Source organism: Cavia porcellus, unplaced genomic scaffold (assembly GCF_034190915.1).
Source record: "Cavia porcellus strain 051 isolate PalLab524CR breed Dunkin Hartley unplaced genomic scaffold, mCavPor4.1 scaffold_2, whole genome shotgun sequence".
NCBI lineage: Eukaryota > Metazoa > Chordata > Mammalia > Rodentia > Caviidae > Cavia > Cavia porcellus.
Window position 1 is genome coordinate 80,778,838 of NW_026947485.1, and position 23,639 is coordinate 80,802,476.

The 23,639-nt window shown below is 41.6% G+C and overlaps 1 protein-coding gene across 6 annotated transcripts in view; it reads right to left on the minus strand.

The window, feature by feature from the left end:
• The window catches only part of Sorcs1 (sortilin related VPS10 domain containing receptor 1), a 496,139-nt gene that overhangs the window by 79,491 nt on the left and 393,009 nt on the right, over nucleotides 1-23,639 (minus strand). For all 6 annotated transcript variants that reach the window (XM_013158158.2, XM_063244677.1, XM_063244675.1 and 3 more), the window contains exons 10-17: nucleotides 22,666-22,812; nucleotides 14,792-14,894; nucleotides 14,447-14,523; nucleotides 12,608-12,699; nucleotides 10,706-10,813; nucleotides 9,200-9,317; nucleotides 7,593-7,723; nucleotides 4,603-4,716 (exon numbers count right to left, since the gene is read on the minus strand). In XM_013158158.2, the coding sequence (XP_013013612.2) occupies nucleotides 4,603-4,716; nucleotides 7,593-7,723; nucleotides 9,200-9,317; nucleotides 10,706-10,813; nucleotides 12,608-12,699; nucleotides 14,447-14,523; nucleotides 14,792-14,894; nucleotides 22,666-22,812 (890 nt within the window). The remainder of the gene's footprint in view (nucleotides 1-4,602; nucleotides 4,717-7,592; nucleotides 7,724-9,199; nucleotides 9,318-10,705; nucleotides 10,814-12,607; nucleotides 12,700-14,446; nucleotides 14,524-14,791; nucleotides 14,895-22,665; nucleotides 22,813-23,639) is intronic.

The following is a 23,639-nucleotide window of genomic DNA, read 5'->3' on the forward strand; positions in this document are numbered from 1 at the left end:
CTAAAATTAAGAAAATGATGATTAAAATGGGATATCACAAAGGCAAAGGACTAGGAAAAAAACTTACAAGGAATCAAAGAGCCTGTTAAGATTACACCTAAAGATGACAAGCAAGGTATTGGATGTCAGCAGGTTTTTTGACAAGGGCCATTGATTCTTCTCCCCCCCAAACAGCTCTGCCTTTACAATGGAAAACTAAGGAGCCTGTTTGGATAGATCAATGGCCCCTTAAAAAGGAGAAGCTAACTCAATTACATAAATTAGTTGAAGAGCAATTGCAGCTAGGACATTTACAAAGCTGTTAGCCTTTGGAATACTCCTGTCTTTGTTATTCCAAAGAAGTCAGGCATATGGAGGTTGTTACAGGATTTAAGAGCTGTAAATGCCTGCTTACTTCTTATGGGGGTGCTGCAGCCAGGACTGCAAATCTAACTGCAGTTCCTAGAGACTGGCCTGGTGCTTTTTTTTTTTAAACATCCTTCTTTTTCCTACAGATAGGCCACATTTACTTCTTCTGTGCCTAGCCTAAACTTTAAAGAGCCAATGCAATGCTACCAATGAGTCATATTACCTCAAGGAATGAAAAATAGTCCAACATTATGTTAGCTTTTTGTACAGAAAGCCTTACAAAAGGTTAGACAAACTTACCTTTCCTTATATGTGGTCCATTATATGGATGACATCTTATTGTCAGCTCCAATTAAAAAAGTTATATGATTTATTTACAGCAACAAAATGAGATTTAATATCCTTTGCCCTCTGCATTGCTCCAGACAAAGTTCAGTTATTCAGCCATTACTACTACCTGGGAATACTTGTAACTGACAGAGAGGTAAAGCCATAAAAATTACAGATTGGCTGAGACCATTGAAAAGGTCTTAATGACTTCCAAAAATTATCAGGTGATATAAATTGGATAAGATCAAAGTTGGGTATTGCTACTTATCAATTGAAACATTTGTATGGTACCTTACAGGGAGATCTGGCTATTGGTTCCCCTCTTAATTTGTCTACTAAAGTACAAGAAGAGCTAGCTGTGGTTGAAAAGGCATTACAACAGTGTCAAAATTTTAGAATAAATACAAATTATTGCCTTGTTCTTTATATTCTAAACATTCCTCATTCTCCTACAGGTCTTGTAGGACAATATTATGATAAACAGATTTTCCCTATTGAGTGGATTTATCTATCTAATCAGTTAGTCAAAATCTTACAGTTATACTTAGAACAAATTGCCAAGGTTGTGACCATGGAAAGAATAAGATCTAAACAACTTTTTGGGATTGATCCTGCTATGATTTTATTGCCTATTGATTTAAATCAATATTTGATCCTGTTACAACAAGTTTATATTGGCAAGTAGCCTTTGCAGATTTCATAGAACTAATTGATAATCATTTTCCCAGTGATCCTTGAAAGGGTTTTGGCCCAGACAGGACACTGTAGCCAGGAAAGCCTCAACCGGAAGCAGGAAGCCCCTATTCCCCCACCTCCACCCCGCCTCTAGGAATTTACCTGTGACGCCATCTTCCCACCCCTGGGAATTTACCTAGGACCAATGGGCTACCTGTACATCCCTAATGCCGCCCCAAACCGAGGCTACTTACATACCCCCACGCCATGTGTCCGCCAGAGAGATCACTGGTCGCCAGTGGTGGGGGCTGCCGGTCATCTCTCTCTGTGTTCTCAGAATAAAGGCTGCTTTTTATTTTATACTTCTCATCTTTTGGAAATATTTTTCATCTTTTGGAAATAATCCTATCAATCTTATCTTTCAGTTTTTTCTCAAGAACTCATGTATTATTCCAAAGATTACTAAATTTGAACCTATTTCTGATGCAACAGTTTTTTTTCACTGATGGCTCCTCCAAGGCCAAGGTTGCAATCTGGAGTAAAGACTATCACCAGGTGATTAAAAGCTCTAGGACTTTCTGCACAAAGATCTGAGATCACTGCTATTTTATTTGTCACACAACAATTTAACTGTAAACCTATTAATATAATCAGTGACTCAGCATATACAGCTTACCTTACTCATCAGCTTGAGAGCACCACCCTATGGTCGAGCTTAGACCCACCTTTATTTAACTTGTTTCTTAGATTAAAACAGGTGATTCCTAATCAAACATCACCCTTTTATATTGGTCACATAAGATCTCATTCTAATTTGCCTGGATTTTTAACATATGTCAATCAACAGGCTGATTTGCTAATTGCTTTTATTATACCATTTGATACAGCTAGACAATCTCATTCCTCCCTGTGTGTTGAAGATGCTATGGTTCAATCAAACCACTGCCATGTTGCTCACCCACAACTATGGGTGGGATACACCATACAGCAACTGGTAGTTATCACCCTGGATTCTACATCTATCCCAGGAGATTTATGGGAGCCTAAGTTACCTATCTGCTCTGTAATTAGTCCCTTACAGATTCATGAAGAGGCTGTTTGGCCTTGGGCTGCTTGTCGGACCAAGACAGATATTAAAGGAAAAATAGGACAATATGAGTTTATTGATTGGAACCCATGGGGAGAACTTGTTGGAAGGATAAAAAATACAGACCCATGGCAGGGACTAAATTGGACATATTCAGACAATGTTACTAAATAATCTCTACCTGTGCAACATGTAAATTGGACTGGTTTAAGACTTAGTACCCCCATGCCTCACTTAATCTATGGTACACAAGGAGAACCCACACAACAGTCTTTCTGGAAGTTGACTCTACCTTTTATAAAAAGGAGCATACGGACTGGTAGGGGATTTAAATCATACAATAGAGAAACTTATAAATTAAAACATCTAAGACTGTCCAACCATCTATTTGCACTTATAAACTTTATGTATTTTTATATGGTACTGTATCTTGGAATGTAAATTCTTTCAAGTGCTCAAATTGTACCTTGAGCCACTGTGGAAGGCCAGGAGCTGTTTATGGACAGACATTACTGATAATGGGTCACATGCCAGGAGTTTGGATCCCTGTAAATCTCACCGAAACATGGCCCTACTCTCCAGCATCACATTTGCTACATATCCTAGTAAAATGTCTGACACACAGGACAAAAAGAATGCTTGGTTTAATTATTGCAGGAATCGTCTCTCTAGTTCTCCTGATTTCCAGTGTGGCGGTTTTTTCAGTGGTCATTACACATTCTATAGATAGCACATATTGTAGATTATTGGGCAAAAATTGCTGACAAAGCATGGAAAACACAAAGTAACATAGATGCCAAATTACAGACACAGCTTAGCACACTGGAAACTTCTGTGTTATGGATGGGAGATCAAATAGAGAGTTTACAAATATTACAAGATTAAAATGCCATTACAAGGCCACTTATTTCTGCATAATTCCCTTGTCTTATAATAAATCTATACATTCTTAGGAGGACCTAAAGAAACATGTACAAAGAACTATCCATCAAAATGTTACTATGGATATTGATACACTCCAGAAGGAGATGCTATCAACTGTCCCAACAACCCCAAAATTTACAAACAAATTCAAGATTGGGACAAATTTTCTGATGGTTTAGATCAATTAAATCAATTTCAGCTATTTAAAGGCACACTTCTGTCTTTGTGTTGGTATACTTGGAGTAATCTGTGTATTTCTCCTTATTCTATTCATAGTCTGTCAAAGAGAAGCCAAGGCGGGTCAACTCCTAGACAACATTCAACCATGCCTCACCCTGATCCAGCTGTTATTACAAAAACAAAAGGGAGGAGATGTTGGAATCCACTATGAAGCAGCTCTGAGCAGGATTTAAATTTTACTAATTGGCTTTCTATGTGTATCTGTGAATCCGTCCTAGGCCTTGGCCCCTTGCCTGGCAACAGGAGCTGATTCATAGTAAGTGAACCTCTATGAATCATTGGTCCTGGCTGAGGCCTGTAGTGGCCTGTGAGGTCAGAGATACCTCAAAGGGCAAGATAACACCACAGCTGTGGACACTTGGCTCCAACCCCAATTAACAAGATAGAGACTGCAGCTGCAGAAATTACTCCTATAGTCTCACTTCTACCATGTCTTCTTGATAAGACAGTTTCACTGAATTGACTTGACTCATTACTTGAAGTCCTTGAAGTGACTCCCAAGATCCTACTCATCTCTGTATTTTCCTCAGTTTCCCCACCCCTTGTTGTTGGACCTAATAAATAAAGTGGGTGGTCCAGAGAAGTCTTTGTCTTAGCTCTTGGAGTTTCAAGCTCAGCTAACGGGTTTTGACCCTCCTAGAGCCCTAAAACCAACAATTTGTCTCTTTTTATTTATACATCCAACATTAAGGACTCAATATTTACACTTTATTTGTTCTTTTTCTCTAGAAGCAAAATCTCACAAAGTGCTTCTACATCCTCATCTTCATCCAAGAAACCAATCTCGTTTCCTTATTTGCAACTGCAGTCTACTCACAACTTCAACCCACACTACTAATGCAAAACTGTACTGCATTATTCAGATGAACAAACCCAAGAGTACTGAGCTTGGAGGAAGTAACCCCAGTCTCAGTGAGGGGTAACCTGCTCGGTATAACACATGCTAAACAGCAGCAAAGCTTTGGCGTCTCAGGGTTCCTGCCTCGGATCCTACTCACCCAGTGCTGTTGAGGTAGCTCTGCCCCACGCTGCAGTCCTTGGACAGGGAGGATGGATTGAACCAAAATGCTGGCAGGCACTGCCCATTGCTGTGCCTCTCGTAGCCATAGTCACTGTTGGGGAAAAAGCCAAGACATAACTTTCAGCAGGTGGCAAAGTGACAAAGCATAATGCCCAGTTAGGCCACAGCCAGCTTCTATTCTAATCAGTCAAATTCATTTCCTGAATCAATAACTTCTCAAGGATGGAACTTTTTTCTCAGATTATCAATTACCCCTGAAAATATCCTATAGAACCTTTAACCCACAGGATGGGGTTACATGTTCATCAGAAGATGTATATACAAAGTTGACTGCAACTGGAAAACAGGCAGTGGTGGAAGCTCAACCCCTAGGCAACACTTTGGGGAGGAGCTTGCACACCCTCATGTGGCACAGTTCCCACCACTGGTGATGTCCTTGGGGTGCTCCTCCAAGACATCTGGATCTGCCCAGCAGAGCTGAGCCAGGTCCCCCTGCGCATGAGCCATATGCTTCAAAGTCACAGCTAAGAGGCAAACGTCCTTCAGCAGTGCTGTAAGTGTTCCCTCACGAAAACATTTTTTCCTAGGCAGTCAGTGCTTTCAGTCCTTTCTGCTTTGGAAAGAGTCAGACTTCTTCCTCAGACCCTACCCATTCTTGCCTTCAGGGCTGCTGAGTGGCCTGAGAGTTTTGGCTTCTAGGGATGAAGCTGGGCACAGGGAAAGACAACAAATTACACTTCCTTGTGCACAAACAAATTGCACGTGGCAATCAGCAGGGAGCAGTGTGGATTGGCCCATCTCTGTAACGGAGGTAAGACACTGGCACGAGAGGAAGGAAGGAAGGAAGGGAGAGAGGAAGGAAGAAAAGAAGGAAAAAGAGGCTCAGCACAGGGAACTGTCACCAGGCAGCTGGAACTCAGAGGACTCTCCATATTCCAACTGGCTTTGGTGCTGGTTCAACACTGCATGGCTAGAAAGACTTGACCACTGCTCTCTGAAGGATATGCTTCAGGGAATCACTTTACAAATGCTGGATAGTTTTAGGTAAGGTCACCTGGGGGAGGTCCAAAGAGCCAGGCTACACAAGGATATTCAGAGGCAATGCTTTTCCTTATTTTGTAGTCAGATGGGATCGTCAGAACTCTATAACTACTTGTAGGGACCCAACAAGATCATCAGAAGCCACACAACTCCAAGAGGGGCATTTGATCAGAAAGCCTAACAATGGTCTTTCATATTAGTCATTTCCTACTTTTCAGAACATAGTTCAGCTGGTGGGATGAGCAGCAGAATCCAGTAACAAATGATATCTAGCATTAGGCTAAGATGCAGGGGTAGGGGGATGGGAGGACAGAAGCCTGTTGGCTTTCCTTAGCCTGTGCTCCTCTCACTCTGGACAAGCTTAAAGATTGGAAATGGCAAACAACAGCAACCATCACACCTGGCTCATTTGGGGACTTTGTAAGAAAGGTCCCCAAGGAAGCAAGTACCTCAAAGATGAAACCAAGCTGTTGGTATATATCACCTCACTTCTTTCCTTCAGTTTCTACTAGAGAGTGAATCTGCTCTCGGTCAAAGAAAGGCTGTTTCCTAAGCTCCAAATTAATGCACAGGTGTAAAACACCACCTTCTTTTGCAGATCCTGCTTGAGGATAGTGAATGATGGGAGAGCACTTGGAAAGAGGGATGCGGGAAATGACTTCAACCCTCATGGCAGTCCTTTCCAGGAATGTACTGCAGTGTCAGTTTTGAAGGGTAGGATGGAGATAAAATCTTTTTGTCATTGAAACGCAGTGATGCTGCAATGGCTGGAATGAGTCATGGCTGGGGAGATGCTGAAGAGTTCCTGAGGCTCCAATGCCCCCTGGCTGATTGAGAGAGTCACAGAAGTGGCTCGGGCAGGGTTCACCCAGCTCCCTTAGGTTACTGGTCTGGCAGATGTCTCCCTGTTTTGCCAGGCTACACTAGTGCTATTTACTCAGAAAATATATCCAGTGACCTGCCCTAAAGAAGGCAGTCTTCTAAAATATGAAATGTACACATATACAGAGTCTCAAACACCAATATCTGGATGATCAGATATGTGAGCTGTGATGGCCATAGAGCTAAAAATAAATGGTTGGTGATGGCTAGTTTTATGCAAGTGAAGTTTCAATTGTTTAAAAATTATATGCATATTGAGGCATTGTTTTCTCCAAGCTCAAATATGTATAAATGAAAAGGACAAAGGAACCGAAAATGTGATGGAAACAATGAAGGGATGAGTTATTAGTCATCATCAATAAATGTGTCAATGTCACCTGAACATGATACACTGACTGCAAACAATGCTAGAGCATGCACTGCATGTTAGCTTTTGGCCTAGCAAGCATCCCTGGAAGAACTCCATGGAATCTGAGTTCGGTTTAAGTCTTCTGGTATCTCAGTACCTCCTCACTTTATACTAATTTCTCTCTCACCAGGTTCACTCACTGGAACCTGCCACTGTGGTCATAAATGTCTGCTGCACTGCTCATAAACTGCAGTCAGCTGACTACTGATAGAAAACTTTTAGGGACAGAAAATTTACCACCTTTTAAGGTCACTGTTATATTCTGAGGCTTTTAGATGATTCTAGAAAAGGTTTACATAGACCACAAATATTTCTTTGGCCTGAGAGGTCCACTCACTGTGTTCAGTGTTGCTGTTGAGGTGGACAGGAAGAACCTGGTTTCTGTCCTTGGCCTGAGACTATCAGTATTGGGGATAATTGCCAGCCAACTCTTGAATCCTCTTCAAAGCAATGCCCAGTTTTGCCACGCACACCCCCACACAGACAGTAAACCATGTGATGATTAACTTATTCAGACACGAGGTTTCCACTTGGCCCTCTAGACAGTGGGGCTTTTACAAATCTGTGCTTTCCTCAAGGACCTTGTGATGTGAATGGAGACCCTGAACACCCGGTGTGTCACTGTGCAAGCTCACCAGTCAAAATCGGCTTCTGTGCAGACACAGGGCTCAGACTCCATGGCACCTGCATATTTTCCCTGCATGCACTTCCGCTCTGATTTTCGCTTCTTGTATTTCCTTTTGGCTCCCATGATGCACGCCTCCCCCTGTAAAGACAGCATAGCACATGTTGGGCACCTCGCTTGGAATTTCCTTGCTCCAAGCAAGCCAGCTAAGGAGAATATTTGCAAATCCTACTGTAATATGGACTCTGGTAGCTCACTCTGTCCTACCAGCATGTTTTAGACATTTATTATAAACTGTGACAATAAGGGCAATCCCAAGAATCACTGAAGATCTGTCTGATAGTCTTCTTATCATCCTATGTATTGAACAAACTTTTATTTGGAGAAGCACGAGGCTCAGAGATATGAAGGATACACAGGTAAGTAAGAAGGATTAACAGCAAGTATAAGATCGGCAAACTTACAGTAATTAAGTTAAATTCTTCATTAACGAAAGATTTACTGTCCCCGGTCATTTATAAGCGTATGAAGAAAGTGCATTGCTAAGAAATGTAAAGATCCACTTTGTCCTGATTTATTATGCTTCTGCCCACACAACTTTATAGCACAGTTTTATGTGTATTCATCTACCAGACAAGCAAGAGGACTAAATTCAGTGTTTTTCCATGAAATAAATAAAGCCTTGACCAACGCAATGCCTGAGCTTCCCAAAGGAGAAAGAGTAACAATGTAAGTAAGTGATCATTTTATTGTTGAGCCTTGGAATAAGGCAGACGATTCAAGCTACTGCAGCATCTGCTATCAAACACTTAGTTCCTTTCCTGTTCCTCAAAGATGATGGTAAAATTTTTGTTTAATGTATTCTACACTATATTTCTTTGGGAAACTGACTTTACCTCCATTAACGATCTATGTGTAAACAGCATAGTCTGTACTTGGGTTTAGTATGCCTCAGTGCCCAAACCTGGTGATGGTTTTGCTGTAAGAACGTTAACCATAGCCTCTGAGAGAAATGAAGAATGACTTCTGCCTTAAGTAGCCAAAAAGAGATGCTTTCTGCATTTTGATATGAGCTGCATATCCGAGAGGCCCCCAGGAACATTTCCTGTTACTAATTCTGTATTAATGTACCACAAGTACCATGGAGGAGCCGAGAAGCACTGTATATTCCCAGAGAATCAAGGAAAGTGGGAAGGAGCATTTTTCTGGCACTCCTCAATCAGCAACTCTGTGGTATTTTTTGGACTCACCTCTGTGTACATCACTATAAATAAAACTAAAGCTCTCGCCCTTACCCGGCCCCACCTTGCAATCACGTGACATGCACCAGTAAATTGTGCTTGGCTCTCAGTACAAGGTCAGCATTTCATTTTGAGCTCTAAGTCTAAGGCAAGGACATCTGAATTGTGTCTCATTATATCCAAGCATCACAAAGCAGAAGTACGAGGAAAATGTGGAAATGTTGAGTTTGTGCACCACTGCGGAACACATGTATAAAGAACCAAACGGGCATTTCTGTCCCACAGAACCCCAGTTTCTAACCCTTGGAGAGTAGCTTTCCTTTATCTGACTCCCACACTTCCCACCCAGGCCCCGGCTCCGTTGTCTTCTTCCCACCTGGTTGTATAAGTGCCAAGGGGTGTAGTCCTCCTCGGCGCACCGTCTGTCGAAAATGGATTTGTAGTCCACTTTGACCAGCTGCCATTCAGAGCGGTGGCTGAAGTGTCCAAACACGCTACAGGGTCCACCAAGGTAAAAACAACCACAACAATGACAGTCACAACAGTCCTAGCAACAGCTTCTATTTGCTGAGTGTTTATTGAGTGTCACGCTGAGTGTATTGCACAAACTGTATCTTTCAAACCTCCAAACACACTGAAGAAGACAATGAGATCACTAGCTCCACTCTACAGATGGTTCCATAGAGGCTAAGACTGTTTTGTCAACATGCAAACACTAAAATCAAGGTACTCACAACTGATATTTAGGTCAAGAGTCTACTTGTATATATTTGTATTAAAAGAATGCTGACAAAATGAGAGCCCCACCACAGACCCTGCATTCTTGCTGGTGCAGGATTGCATTTCTAACTTCTTTTGCAAATGTAGCTGGTTCCCATGGTTCCCAAGACATTCTGCCTTTCTGCCGCCTCTAGGGTAGTACACAGCAAGCCGGTAGTTCTAAGTGCTCTTGTACTTTACCTCTACTCCCTTCACTCAAACTCAGGTCCGCAAGTGGTCTCTGAATCAACCATCAGTGTCATAAACCCCAAGAAAGAGACTTTCTGATCAGCAATTTGTCTATTTCACAAATACAAAATCAAATGAAGGCAAATTATGAAATAAGTTGCAAAGATTTAGATAGAAGGCAAATAAAATTTTTCTTGCTGTTGATTCCTATTATTGAAAAATGAAAAGAAGGGTTGGAAAATGTGCCAATTATTCTCTTTGGTTTTATAATTTTCACTGGTAATTTGATGCAGTACTTCGAAACCTTCCTTTTCTTTCAGCCATGGCTAATTTTCTAGGGAAAAAATACCACAGTTGCATATTTCAAATTCAAAGTATATGTTGTGGAAATCACAAGCAGCTGAATCATTAATCAAGCCTTTCACAAGTTAATGATCATCACTTTTCAGACAAGAATGAGTGTAAAATGCAATTTCACAAGAACAGACTCTTCTGATGATTTTTCTAATATTCCTTACAATTGGGCTAGGTGAAAAGCCAGAAAAAATAAAATCCTTTGTGGGATTTTTCTTGAATGCCGAGTTCTCACTGAAAGAGAAATCATTCTCATATATCTGACATTTTCATCATATCCAGCTAGCTTACTATTAAAAATTGAAATGTATAGCTGTCATTTATATTGAAACAATTCCTTCTAATTTCTCTAGTATCGTCGAGTATAGAAAGCAAAGAGCTTCTCCATTCTACTATCTCCCCTCGCAATCTTGGTCTCAAAGAGTCAAAGCATGATTTGTCCCCTCTTGCTGGTGGCTTGTACAGTAGTGGGACTGACTTCGCAAAAAACTTCAAAACTAACAGCAATGATAGGTGTAAGACATCTGGATGGATTTGCTTGCTTGTGTGAAGACTGGACACATCACGGTTTTTCACTTACGTCATGATTAGAGTCTCCTCTCCAGGCTCCCCAAGGACACCATCCACAAAAAGTGGAATAGAGGTGAAACTGTATTTGCTCCAAGACCTCCCTTCATCAAAACTCAACCTAAACACAGAGCAGAACAGTCAACAAATCTCACAACAAAATTTTTAAAAAGCCTTTGCTAAGACCAAGGGGAGACAGTATTGACAGTGACTCCTAGCACTCTGGGTTGCAAGTTTGAACCCAGCCTAAACAACCCAACCACTCAGAAAGACCTTGTCTCTAAGTAACAAAATAAATAAATAAATAAATCATAGGACTGGTGATGTAGCTTAGTATGGTTGGTTCCCTATGCATTACAAAAGGGGCCTAGGGCATTGTCAAAGTAAGTCTGTTATATGAGTAAGTTTTGAATTACACCAAAAGATAGACATAAAGTTGGCCAAGTTGTTGGGATTTGAATGTGTGGTGAGAGCCATAGATATTGGGAGAGCTAGATGAAGCGGGAATAGTAATAAGTCTCAGAGAAGTTTTTGACTTGAGTATTTTATAAGTTTGTAGATATCAATGTGACCCACTGCAAATCCTTACTGCTCTCTTCCAGCAAGCTTTGGCTGTAACCTTAGAACAGATGACCTTGCAGTGGTAACAGATAACAAGCCTGTCTCTAAGTGACCAGCTTCTCGGTGTATCCTTCTCACATAAATATAAATTAGACCTGACCTCACTGAACGATAATGAATCTCACTGGAAAGGACCGGAATGGATATCAGAGGGATGGGGTTCTTGAGAGCAAGAATAAACAATTCTGCAATTTTGCTGGTTATAGCTGTGGTCTGAATGTCTGTGTTCTCTCCAAAGCTCAGTGGCTGGAAGTCTAATCATCAGTGTGATGGTACTAGGAGACGGTTCCTTCGGGGAGTGATTAGATCACAGAGCAGTGCTATCAGAAATGGGATGAGTGCCTTACCAAGTAACCTCAAAGGATTATCTGGAATCCTTTGAGAATCCTGCAGAAACCTAGGAAGGTAGCTATGTGAATCGCATTACAGGGGCCTCACCAGACACTGAGTGTGCAGGAACCCTGACTTTGGGTTTCCTGCCTCCAGAACTGTGGGAAGGAAAGTTCTGCTGTTTATGAGGTCCCTGGTTTATGGCATTTTCTTACAGGAGCAGGGCAGACTAAGATAAGCACAAATGAGCTTTTCCTGGGCTCCTTCTCTTAGATGAAATTCGCCATGCTAAGTATCTGTTTCTCATCTGCAGCTTTTCCTCCAGTCATCAAGGTAGTTAAGAGTAGAGGGAAGATTGGGCTTTTGATTTTGACCCAGCTCAAACGCCAAGAGGGTAACTTCCAAAGTCAGACGAAAAAGCCCATTGGAAAGCCCTGTCGAAGTTGGGCCTTGCATCCCCACCAGTGGAAGATGGGAAGAATTGAAAACTGAAACCTCAAAAAAAAAAAAAGAGACAGTGAAGAAAGCAGTATGGTAGAAATGAGACAGGAACAGAACGGTTATGCACTGCACGTTTCAGTGGGAACGCACAGACCAGTGCAGATGCTATTTGGGACAGGTGACTGCAAGTAGATAAGTGTCTCACACAGAGTGACTGATGGTCAACACTGTCCTCCCTGTCATCTTGCAGAGAGAAAAAGGTTGTGGGGAGGATATTGTCACATTAGAAAACCATTATGGAATTCCTGTCTGGATGGTAGAAATTCCCCTGTTTCTTACTTTTACTTCTGTCCTACAAATCTGCAGTAACAATCTTACTTCAACAGAGCAAAGGTAGAAATGATGTTCTAGAACCGCATGATAATTTACTGGAAACTCGGTCGCAGTCTGATTGGCTGAGTCCCAGCATTGCTCCGGAGTGCAGACAGCAGGAGAAAGTCGCCCAGGCAGCAGCTGCCCTTACCAAAGATGTCGAATCGGGAGAGAGGTGTGCTTCATAGCAACCAGGACTCCACCTTGATCAAGGTACAAAATGCTGTGCTCTTCTTCAAAGATCTGAACAAAGGAAAGCAACACAGAATGGACATATATCCACACGCCAAGGGTACAGACAATCAGCCCTGCAGGAGGACAAAATCCTTTCTAGGATAGAAGTTGATTTGTCTAAAACTTTGGGAAAATAGTTTTATAGTGTTTCCCAGTGTGAGGCACATGTATCACTGGTGTTATGGAGAACAGTTTTAGGTATGAACAAAAATAGCTTTGCAATGAATAGTATATATTAATATTCATATCCCTTTTATTTTCACAGTATTATTACATAATGCCAGAACACTGGGTATCATATACTGAACACCTTAGATGACACCTTAGACCAATTTAGTCCTTGACTTTCATTGAGAAAATTGAGCTTTTGAGAGATGTGTTGACTGCTTATAGCACGTGAATAGTATTAGTTGGAGCTGGGACTTCCTGCACTCCAGGGCCCCTTTCCGGTCTAATTACTTCTAATCCCCAAGAATTATCTAAAATGTATTCTTGCTTAATTCACTGAAGTGTCATAAGTAGTTCTGATCAAAATGATATAACATCTTTGGATACACAGATCATTGGGTCTTTCTTGAAATGGAGAGAGCCCAATCTAAAGTCAAATGGGAACATGCTGGAAAGCCTATCTCCTGTCTGGATAGGATGCACATTATCTTCTCAGTTGAATGCTCATAGAGCCTTGCCTGAAGTTACACTACAGAAATGACATTCCTTTCTTTTGTTTATTGCTTATAGAAAACATGTACCCCAGAACTGCAAAAAAAGGGAGATTTCTGTGCTCTTTTGGGTACATTCGAGGGAAATGCAGTCCTGACTATTCTCCAGAGGAAGCTACCTTAGAATAGTGCATCTTCTTCCTTCTCTCCAAGATCAATTACTCTGAGGTTTCTTAAGAAAATTTCTTTCCTGCCTTGCTTTTCTTAAAATCTCCTGAGGCCTTACAAAGGATTTAAGATAAGAAATGGCAACTAGACTATGTGTTTTCTTTCTAAAATTTAAAGCAGAATGCTTTCATTGCTAAGTGTGATTACCTGTGAATTAGATTCCAATTTACGGTGCTAGTTATTATATGATAATTAAATGTCAGTGGGTTATTAAAACGTATTTATCCAAGTGTAACAACCATGCATTAGACTCATATCTTGTTATGATTGCCAAACCTCATTAAATGCCTGTTTTATAAGCCATGGGTATCTAATTTTCATTCAGAAGAAAGTCAAGAAGTCTTTAATCTAAACACATTAGTTTTAAGTGATTCCATTTCTACTTTACCTAGCATATGCATCCTGATGGTTATTACTCTGCCTTCTTTTGACAATGAAATTTAAACATCTCAGAACAGCACCTGGGTAATGGCCATTTCTATACCACTGCATTTCTGTGTGTCCCGACTTCAGAGCAAGGGTGATAGAGAGGCAGCCCAGAATTAGGGTTCAAATGCACCATTCAGGCTCCCTGTGCTCTGTGTGGTGAAACTGTATGGATTCTGTTTTTCTTTTATGGGAAATTTCCATCAGATTTGGTTTACCATCACCTATAAATGACCTTACCACAGATTCTCAGTAATAAATATCACTATTAAGTGACCAAAAACGAAACATTTATTAAACTCCAAGATTTAAGACTTTCATAAGAAATAAAAAACAGATCAGTAGGCTTTAATGTTTATACCTAACACTAAACTTAAAACTAAACTGGACAGGTGCTTTTGCTTATTAAACTTTACCAACACTACCCAGGGCATTTTTCCTACCTGTCTCCAAGTGTTCCCTGCATCTGAAGAAACGAACATGCTGATGTCGTTGTCTGACAATTCGGAACCTATATTGCCTAGAAAGAGTATATTCCCATTAGTGGAAAGAACTTTCTGTGCAAGCTAACAACAAACAAAATCAGCAGCCTGCATTGCCTGCGAAAGATTTCAATGGCTAACGTTCTGTCCGCCCAGGGGTTTTCTCAGCATTCCTGCTTTCATGTTCAGTGGTGCAGATGTCTTTCAAAATATTTGTAGCTTGCTCATTAAATTCCATGCAACGATATCTAGTGTCTTAAAATAAACGTTGTTTACAACAGCAAGCATAGCAGCCAAGCTTCTTACCTGAGGCAACTATGATGCTCGGAGCTGTGTCTCTGCTGGCAATGATCCCCGATGTGTAGGGATTCTCAGAAACCTTCAGGTGCAGGTGCAGGGAGCAGTAGGGCTACAGAGAGGAGACGTAACGCCATAAGAGCTCATCACTTCAAAGGTCATTTAAGCCCAGACTCAGAGCATGCTTCCATCCTGGCAACTGTCCCATCTACCCTTCCAGTCATCTACACCTCTATCCATCCACTGCATCCATTCATGCACCAACCCATTACCTCTCTCCTGACAAACAAACAGCTTCTGTTTGGTGTAGGATGGCTGCCAAGTTGGGTAAAAAGGAGCACCTTCATTTTAGGTCTAATTTACTGGCTTAATTCCATTTGCTAATTTGACAGACATGTTGGTACCTTATCTGTAAAACACTAGATGAAGCTTAAAAGGCTAAAATTTCGTCTTTGACTTTACAGAGTTTGCAGTTACAGGGCATTAGATCTTTCCATTGATTATCTGAAAAACAGATTTTTATAGCCACAAGAAAGGCAGACAAAATATTAAGAGATTTTGGACGGTGTAGAGATGTGGTGATGCACCTTTGCAGAGATGGCTCTCAGGAGAAGGGTGCCTGGTGGGTTGGCTAGGACTGCAAGCAAGATGCTGCACAGGCAAAAGGACATTTCAGACCTGGGCAAAATCAATTATGAAGGAAAATAAGCAGAAGAATGGAGTTATGCAGTACACAGCCATGAAAGACAAAAGCGGAGGAAGGAGACATGAAACCAAGAAAGGTTCCATCGGGAGTGTTTTGCAGCAGTTACTGGGCATAATTTATTCACACAGCATTTGAGGTCTTGATCTAGGTGTAGAAGAAGCTTGTGATGTGAGAAACTGTCCTGGAACTTTCCAAAATATTCAAGCAGTGTTTCTACAAGGATATTATGAGAACCAGTTTTATTCAATATAACAGTTATATATGTACACCAAATGCAGTAGCAATAAAAATTAAATGAAATTTTAAGGAACTTGTTTACCTGTATCTGAAAAGCTTGATTGAATTCTCTGATTAAGATACCAATAGTTTTCTAAAAGATAAAATATCTTCTACGAATTTATTTTAAAATAGACCTTGTACGGTCTTGTCAAAAATACACGTTTGTGTTTGAACTTACATTTCTTCCATTTCTCAGGAAGATTACTTTCTAATCTTATCAACTTCAGTTTCTGGAATCACCAACATATCCCTGTTATTACTTTTACTGTGTTCTGTAAGTCTCAGCCAGCACATACGCAGAGCTACAGAGATATAGCGATTACATTTATACAAGATAGAATAAATGACAAACTAAGAATGAAACTCAGGAATAGAAACAACCAAAATCTGGCAAAAATAAACAAGAGGGTCTTTCATTCACTGTCACTATAGAAATTAAGATTCTCAAGAAGCAATAAAGTATTAGTTGTACATCAAAATTTTATGTAAAGCACTGAAAATTCATTTTCACTCTAAAGTGTTTTTTAAGCAAAAATATAGAAAGCACCTCTAGAAAGAAGCACCCAAACCAAACACTTGGACTCCTTTCGTCCTAAGAGAAGAGTAGCCCAGGTACTGTTAGATGCTGCAGAGATTCTGGGTACTGTCACCCACTACTCCAGGGGAAGTAAGGCCAGGTTAGAGCAGAAGTGTCAAACTGTTTCTCCCCACGTTTTCCTGACAACTGCAGCTGATCTGGGTTTTCCCTTTCTGAGTAACCACCATGCATTTTACCAGGTGCAATCCCAGATTATCTTTTCTGTACAGTACAATTTTACCTTCCCAGTCTACAAATGAAGAGAATGTCACAAATATAACTTGACATAGTCTGTGGTATCTTGCATAGGCCCTAAGAAAGATAGTCAATAATAGCTTGCAATATAAAGATACACATTTTTCTTGGGGCATGAAAGACTATCACCCTACTCAGAAAACACCAGCAATGCTTGGAACTGATTACAAATCATACAGTCTGAGGATTGCTGTGTCCATCTCCACAGCATTCCAAGAAGTGCAGCTTGGAGATTACCCCCAAAGAGCTTACTGGAGGGCCTTTTCACCATCTGAGACAGCAGGACATTCCTGGAGAAAGAGGCCTCAGCTGGGAATCTTGGGCCAGCTGCTCAGCACAGCTGGAAGACTGAACACCTCAGCTGACAAGAAGAGGATGTGTTTCTGGGGTATGAAAAAGTTATCAGAGAGATTGGAAGGCATTTCCAATCGGGAGTCTCAGTGCTGCTCCGTTGCTATGGCTTCCAGAGGGCCAAAATATTCTAATCTGAGAAGAAAAGCCAGCAGTTCATATAGCAGCAGCAACACTAGAAGTGATTGCTTTGCTGTACATTTTCTCCTCTTTCACATTTGTAGTCCTGGATTGCCCCCAGCTGGTGCAGGAAGGATAGCCTGAGGCTTTATTTTAAATTTACTTACATTTTTTTGTCAAAGAGTTTGCAATGTCTGCCCAAATGTTTGAATGAAAACCATGTTAGCTGGCTCACCTTACTCTTTGAACTTAAATTAGTGCGCTCATTTTAAATACCTGTCAAAGTGAAATCACCATAAGCAGACTGCCATAAACCACCATAGCGACAGCGGAGCTGCCACAAATTCTCACAGGACAGGAGTCACAGCCCTCGGATTCTTATGCACATTTTGCCCAGACAGCAGCACTTTGTAGACCTCTCTTTTTCATTCTTCTTTCTTGCTTGCTTTTTTTTCTCTTATTAGCAAACAAATACTGAGCACCTGTCACAGCCTAATAGACCCAGGTGTTGTTTTCACTATTTCTAGCGTTGTGTCAGATACAGTAGAGTCAAAGCACAGCCTGCTCCAAGAGCGGTTCTCTATGTCACTTTAACTTTCACATTAATGAGATACAAGATTGGGCACAGCAACCACCACTACTTAGCTGCTGACTCAGAGAGGATGGAGGACAGAGGGGCCAGCGCTTGTATTTGGAAGCTGCCCTTTGTAGACTTACACAAGCTGTGGGTGGTGATCAGTTAAGTCAATCCCAGAACCAATTAGATTGTTTGTTTCTAATCTTATCAGAATCATGTACAATGTTGGAGAATCTGAAGCAAATTAAGGACTCTAAAAAATGCACGGAGACAAATGCCCAGTTTCCCTTCAATATCAGGGAGCACCTCAGACCCACATCTGTGGTCCGCTAGGTCCTAATTTCCTTTTTTGTTGTCTTCTTTTTTCTTTTACTTTTACCCACAAGCTCCTTTGACCACTACAACTATTCTATAAATGTGTGCTGGATTTTACTGCTGCGTGAATTCTATTCACTAAAAATACCAATCATTTATTCTACCTGTGCGGCTGAAGTCTTTGACTGCATCTCCTCATCACCTGGATTCTGGGAATTGCCACCTCAGTGCTCTCTGCTTCTCTGAGATTGGTTTAGTTTCCCCACACCAGGGAGAACAGATTTATTGTCTTTCTATGCCTGCATTATTTCACTTGGCCCAACTCTCTCAGGTGATCCATTAATTATTTACTGTGCTTTTAGCACTGTAGGTGGCCAGTGAAAATTATTAAATGACAGAGGACATTTCCCCATCATGACATAAATAAATTTAACAAACATCGAGTGATTTCCAGTACTGTCCCACTGCTTTCCCCCCAGCCTGGGTATCAACAGCCTTTGGATCCTTCTTCATGGTACTTTTACTCCAGGGCTATGGATCTAGGTACTGCACTGAAAGACAGACCATAAATCTCAAACAGCACAGGTAAGTCCCAGGTAGTGCACCTGGCATCTTCATTCCCTCAAATCCCTGATCCTTCTGTGCAGTTTCTGACTCTGAACTGGAGCTAGGAATTCCTTAGCTGTTCAGCACAGCATCAGTGACAAAGAACAGGGTGGCCCTCAGCTTAGCTGGCAGAATGTGGAGTTTGGGGCTGCCCGGCAACCCAGCACAGGATACAGACTCACAGAGGTACAAGGGAGGTGGAAGACAGTCATGAATCTCCTGGGGCAGCTACCTGTTCAGCTCCTGTGGGGGAAAAGGCCAAGTGAATCCATAAAGCAGTCTGGGTATCTCTCCATGAAGCCCTGTGCTTTCCCCACAGGCCCGTGGATTTGTTGCGGCCTCCACTGAGTCACATCTTCCCTCCTGGGAGCCACGTGAGGCACAGGAGCAGGGACACCATGACCTGAAATACCCCACCTAATTGCACAATGCAGTCTTCAGAGGAAAGAAATCCCAGTTGGGCCCTCCAGGCAATCAGTCCGAAAGACCTAAAAATGCAGCCCCGAATTATCCTGGATGTCTTATTTCTATAGAATACATTTTCCCAGGAACATTCCATTTGGGGCTGTAATTCTGCACTTGTTCCACATTTGTAACAGCCTTGCTGGAAAATTTCTTTTCTAATCATGAGGCTGTGCTTTCAGTGACACTGTCACTTTCCAAGAACTCACAATCTAAAATCACTTTTTATCTTTTCTCTCCCTCCAGTTTCCAAGCCTAGAAAAGCTTTTTTTCCCCCCAGTCTGGGTTTCCTGTAGCTCAAAGATTTTCCTTCCTATTTTGTACCTTTGGCAGATTTTATGAAGTGATTTCAGTTCCTCCTCCCCATCCTTTTGTCATTTTCTACTCTTCACTCTGTTATCTGTTTTTAAAAGCTTGAATTAAAAACTGCCTTAAGCTTCAGGGTTAATAAGAGAGGAAGAACTAGACTCCTGGGTTCCATTCCCATCTCCATTGCATTAATTCATCTCGCCTTTATCTTAACGACCCTCTTGATTTTATTAATGTTGGAGTCAACATGAACTCATGTGCTTCAGAAGGTGGGCATTATGACAAATTCTCCAGTGTAACTACTAGAGGGAATGCTCTTAAAGTCCAAATAGGATACTTGGACAACACCTTTGAATTAAGTGCCTACTCCAAACACAAATTCCAAACACAGCACACGTGCTGAGCATCCACCACGTGGCAGGTATGACTCAGAACTCATTTTTGGAATGGTCACAAAAATAGCCATGGCCTCTTCATTGACAGAACAACTATTTGACAGAGAACGAGGGGCAAGAGAACCCACGAACACAAGGGCTGATTTCAGACAGCAACGAGGAGTGTGGAGAGAAAAAGGCTGGGATCGATATAACTGTTGAGTGCTGGTGAAACCTGTTTGAGAGTCAGGATATGAATGTAAAGGTAAATCCTGGCTAGCAATTAAAGGAATTAAGAACATTATTAAGGGGAATAACAGACAATGCAAATACACCAAGACACAAATAAACACTGCCAGATTGTGGAGGACGAAGAAAAGGTCTTCAACGCTCAGGTGAAGGAAGCAGAGTAAAGTCTGGTTGAAGTGTAAGGGGCAGGAGGAGGCCACTTGGTGTGTAGACTGAGGTCACATGGAGGTCGTGATTAAGTACTCTGTTTTGTTTTGTTTTGTTTTGTTTTGTTTTCATCCTGAACTAGAAAACCATTAGAAATAAAGGAGAGAGATAATCTAGCTTTTCAAAAGCAGCTCAACTTAGTACTATTTCCAAAATTTGAGAGGATATAAATCTTGCATACAATAAGGAAGGCCAAGTACAGTTATCAAGGAACAGGAGCGAGAGTTCTGTGTCACTCTCACTGTGTCAGTGTGACCCAAACGGCCCATCCTGACCCCGTCATGGTTACGTGGGCACACACATGTGTCAACATTCACTGAACTCTACACTTCAATGCACATCTCACAGGTCTATGTGTTTTATCTCGCTAAAGTTGAGTCACTAAAAGAAGAAGTCACACTGTCTTTGGAAAGTAGGCTGCTGGGAAGAAAGCAGGGGAGGACTAGTCAGGAGCCCATCACTGTGTGTCAGGTGATGGACGATGGTAGCCTGGACTAGGACTGTCCCAGAGGAGATGGAGAAGGAAGCCCAGATGGCCTTTGCATTTTGGAGGCATAGAAATCTGACCCATGACTTTGGGTTCTGGGTGAGAAATGAACACCTGGTGAGGTACTGTGTTTAGAAGTCCATTTTAATGACCCACTTACAATGCCAAGGCGCTTAGGCAAGCCTGTTTAGATGGCACAGATCATTCTCTCACATTACGGCATTCACCTCCAAAGTATGTAGGGGTAAGAATGGCCCAACTTGTGCACTTCTGGCTAAATATCCCAATACTTCACTCGGAATAGCTTTGCTAGACAGGTGGTCTTGTGAGTTACAAATGCCACTGAATTCCACCTCTCCATAGCATGGCTGTTCAATAAACAGCTGATACGTTTACTTAATCTGTCATAGGCTTTGTGCACTCACTGTAACTGGCTGGTTTGCTCCCTGTGAGTTGCCAGTAATCAGGATGGAAGCTGAGTGGGAGGCTGAATTTAAAGTTGCTTCCCTAATCCACTGTGACAACCGAGATCTCTCTGCAACTAATGAGGTCAAGCTGTAGCTGCTGGCTTGTTTTCCAGTAGGGGAAGGACACACCTCCAGTTATGCAGGAGGAACCTGCTACCCACAGTTTGCAGGATGGAAGGAAGCAAGCAGAGAGTGGCCAACAGCAAAGCCAGAGTTGTGGGAACAATGATAAACAGACAGACAGTCAGACAGCCTGCCTATACAGACACACACACACACACACACACACACACACACACACACACCAAGCACTTTTTACTAAAACTAAGTGCATTTCTCTCTCTGTTTACATACTGGTCTCTCCTTTTTTCTTGACTTAATGCAGCTTAAGCCTTTTACAGAAATTAATAGCACTAATTTAACCATACTTTGTCTTGCAGTTCCTCACTATCTCCCCCCACCTCCATACTCACTCAGTATCTGTTGAGCAGGAAGTATGCAGCAATTAACAAGAGCCACTAACAGGGGTAGTAAGTGACTCTCCAGTTTTTCACTTCTTAATGTAGCTTCATGCAAAGAGCCAAATTGACTGCAAACCCTTGGAAGCAAGATTTGTCTTTGGGCACCATCATATCATTCAATATATAAATAAATTAATGCTGATAACACTTATTTTCCAATATAACAAAACTAAAAGAAATCCGGACTTTGAAGTAGGGATAAGCACATTTTTTAAGGGGCCCCAAACTAAACATCTTGTGCTCTGTTGACCCCACAGTCTCTGCCACGGCTCATTGATTCTGCCATTGGAGAGGCAAAGCAGCCATGAAGAATGTGTGGATAGACAGGCAGATGTGTCTCAGGGAGACCTTATTTAGAAAAACAAGTGCTGGGTCATCATTCTCCCTCAGGCCCTCTTTTATGCCAACCCAAGGTTTATAGATTAAGACAAATGGATGGGGTATATTATAAAGAAACTGGAAATTTAAATCAGTGGTTCCAAACCCTTTCGAGGTCATAAAATTCTCTCACAATGGTGATGAAACATTATCGCAGGAATTATACCTACACGTGTTCTTGTTCAGGTCAACAATTGTGCAGTACAAATGTTCATTATTAGGTCTGTAACAGGTGATTACCATGAGAAGTGATGCATGTTTAGGGGATAATCTTGCACCACGATTGGAGATTCCTATTGGAATCTGGAGGTGTAGCTCAGTCATAGAGTGTGTGCTTAGCAGATCCAAAGCCCTGGGATTAATCCCCAACAACAAAGCAAAGCAAGGTAAAGCAGAGCAAAGCAAAATAAAACAGTTAAGGCTGGAAGCATGGATCCCAGAAGTGAGCAACAGTCTTACCTGTGTTCTTTTATTTGTTAGCCATTGCAAAAAGCAGCCTCATGACGCCTCTTTACTTCTTACTTCATGTCCTTCCCTGCCCATTTTGCTCACCAACTGAACTAAAGTGCCTATCTGCATGCTCTTATTAGTGCCATTTCCAGTCCTCACCTGTGAGGCATTCCGATCCAATGTGATTACTCACCAGCAGACAGTGCACAGGGTCCCCCCTGAGATCTGTGTCTGGTGCCTGCAGCAGGCGCCAGTCTCGGCCTTTGTTGTACGTGATGAAAGTCTTCACCTGGTTGTCAATCTTCTTGTTAGCCAAGAACATTCCCTTTATCCCTGCTACCTGGGAAAAATTGACATGGCTGAAAAATATATCAATTTGAGGAGGAATATTTTTACTTACTTTAAAAAGGGGACTCTTCCAACTCTTCCAAGAGCACTTGCCTTGGGGGATGACAGGGTGACAGCTAAGAGGGGGCATGCTTAGGTACGACTCTCTAGCCTGCCAGCTGAAAGCCAGAATTGTGCTACTTGTATGGAGATTGTAACAAGTTAGACAGATGTTCATTAATATGTCTCACATAGATTGGCCGCTGTTTTCAGTGGCCAAGAGATAAACTGGTCTTCTTGGTTCTGCTATTTGGAAAGTTACACAGAAATAGAAAACACTTTTGCTGTATTCTAGACTTGAAAATTTTACCTCATTTAACTGTTGGACCAGCTCTCTTGGGTAAAGTCATGTATTCTGTTTCACATTTGAGCAAATCTCAGGTTTCTCCAGGTAGTTCTTCTTTCCTAAGGACTCACTGGTACACACATACACACACACATGCACGCACACACACATGCACACGCAGTGAGTGTCAGACCTGGCAATTGAACCTAGAACTTTATGGCCTCAGAGCTATACTCTGAATGGCTATTACTGAGCCATCTGGGCAACTGAAAGAAGTCCTTCATTGAAGATTCTAATGTAATTCTTATTTCTTTCTATAAATGATCTCTTTATTAAGTCACAATCACAGACTATTCAAGAAAAAAAAAACTTCTAAACTTAAAGAAGCAATACATTCTGTCATCAAATAATCTCTACCCCACTCTTATAACATCACTGCTTTCACCACAAGCAGCTCCTATTAATGACTTCACTCTGAAAATGACATTGCATCC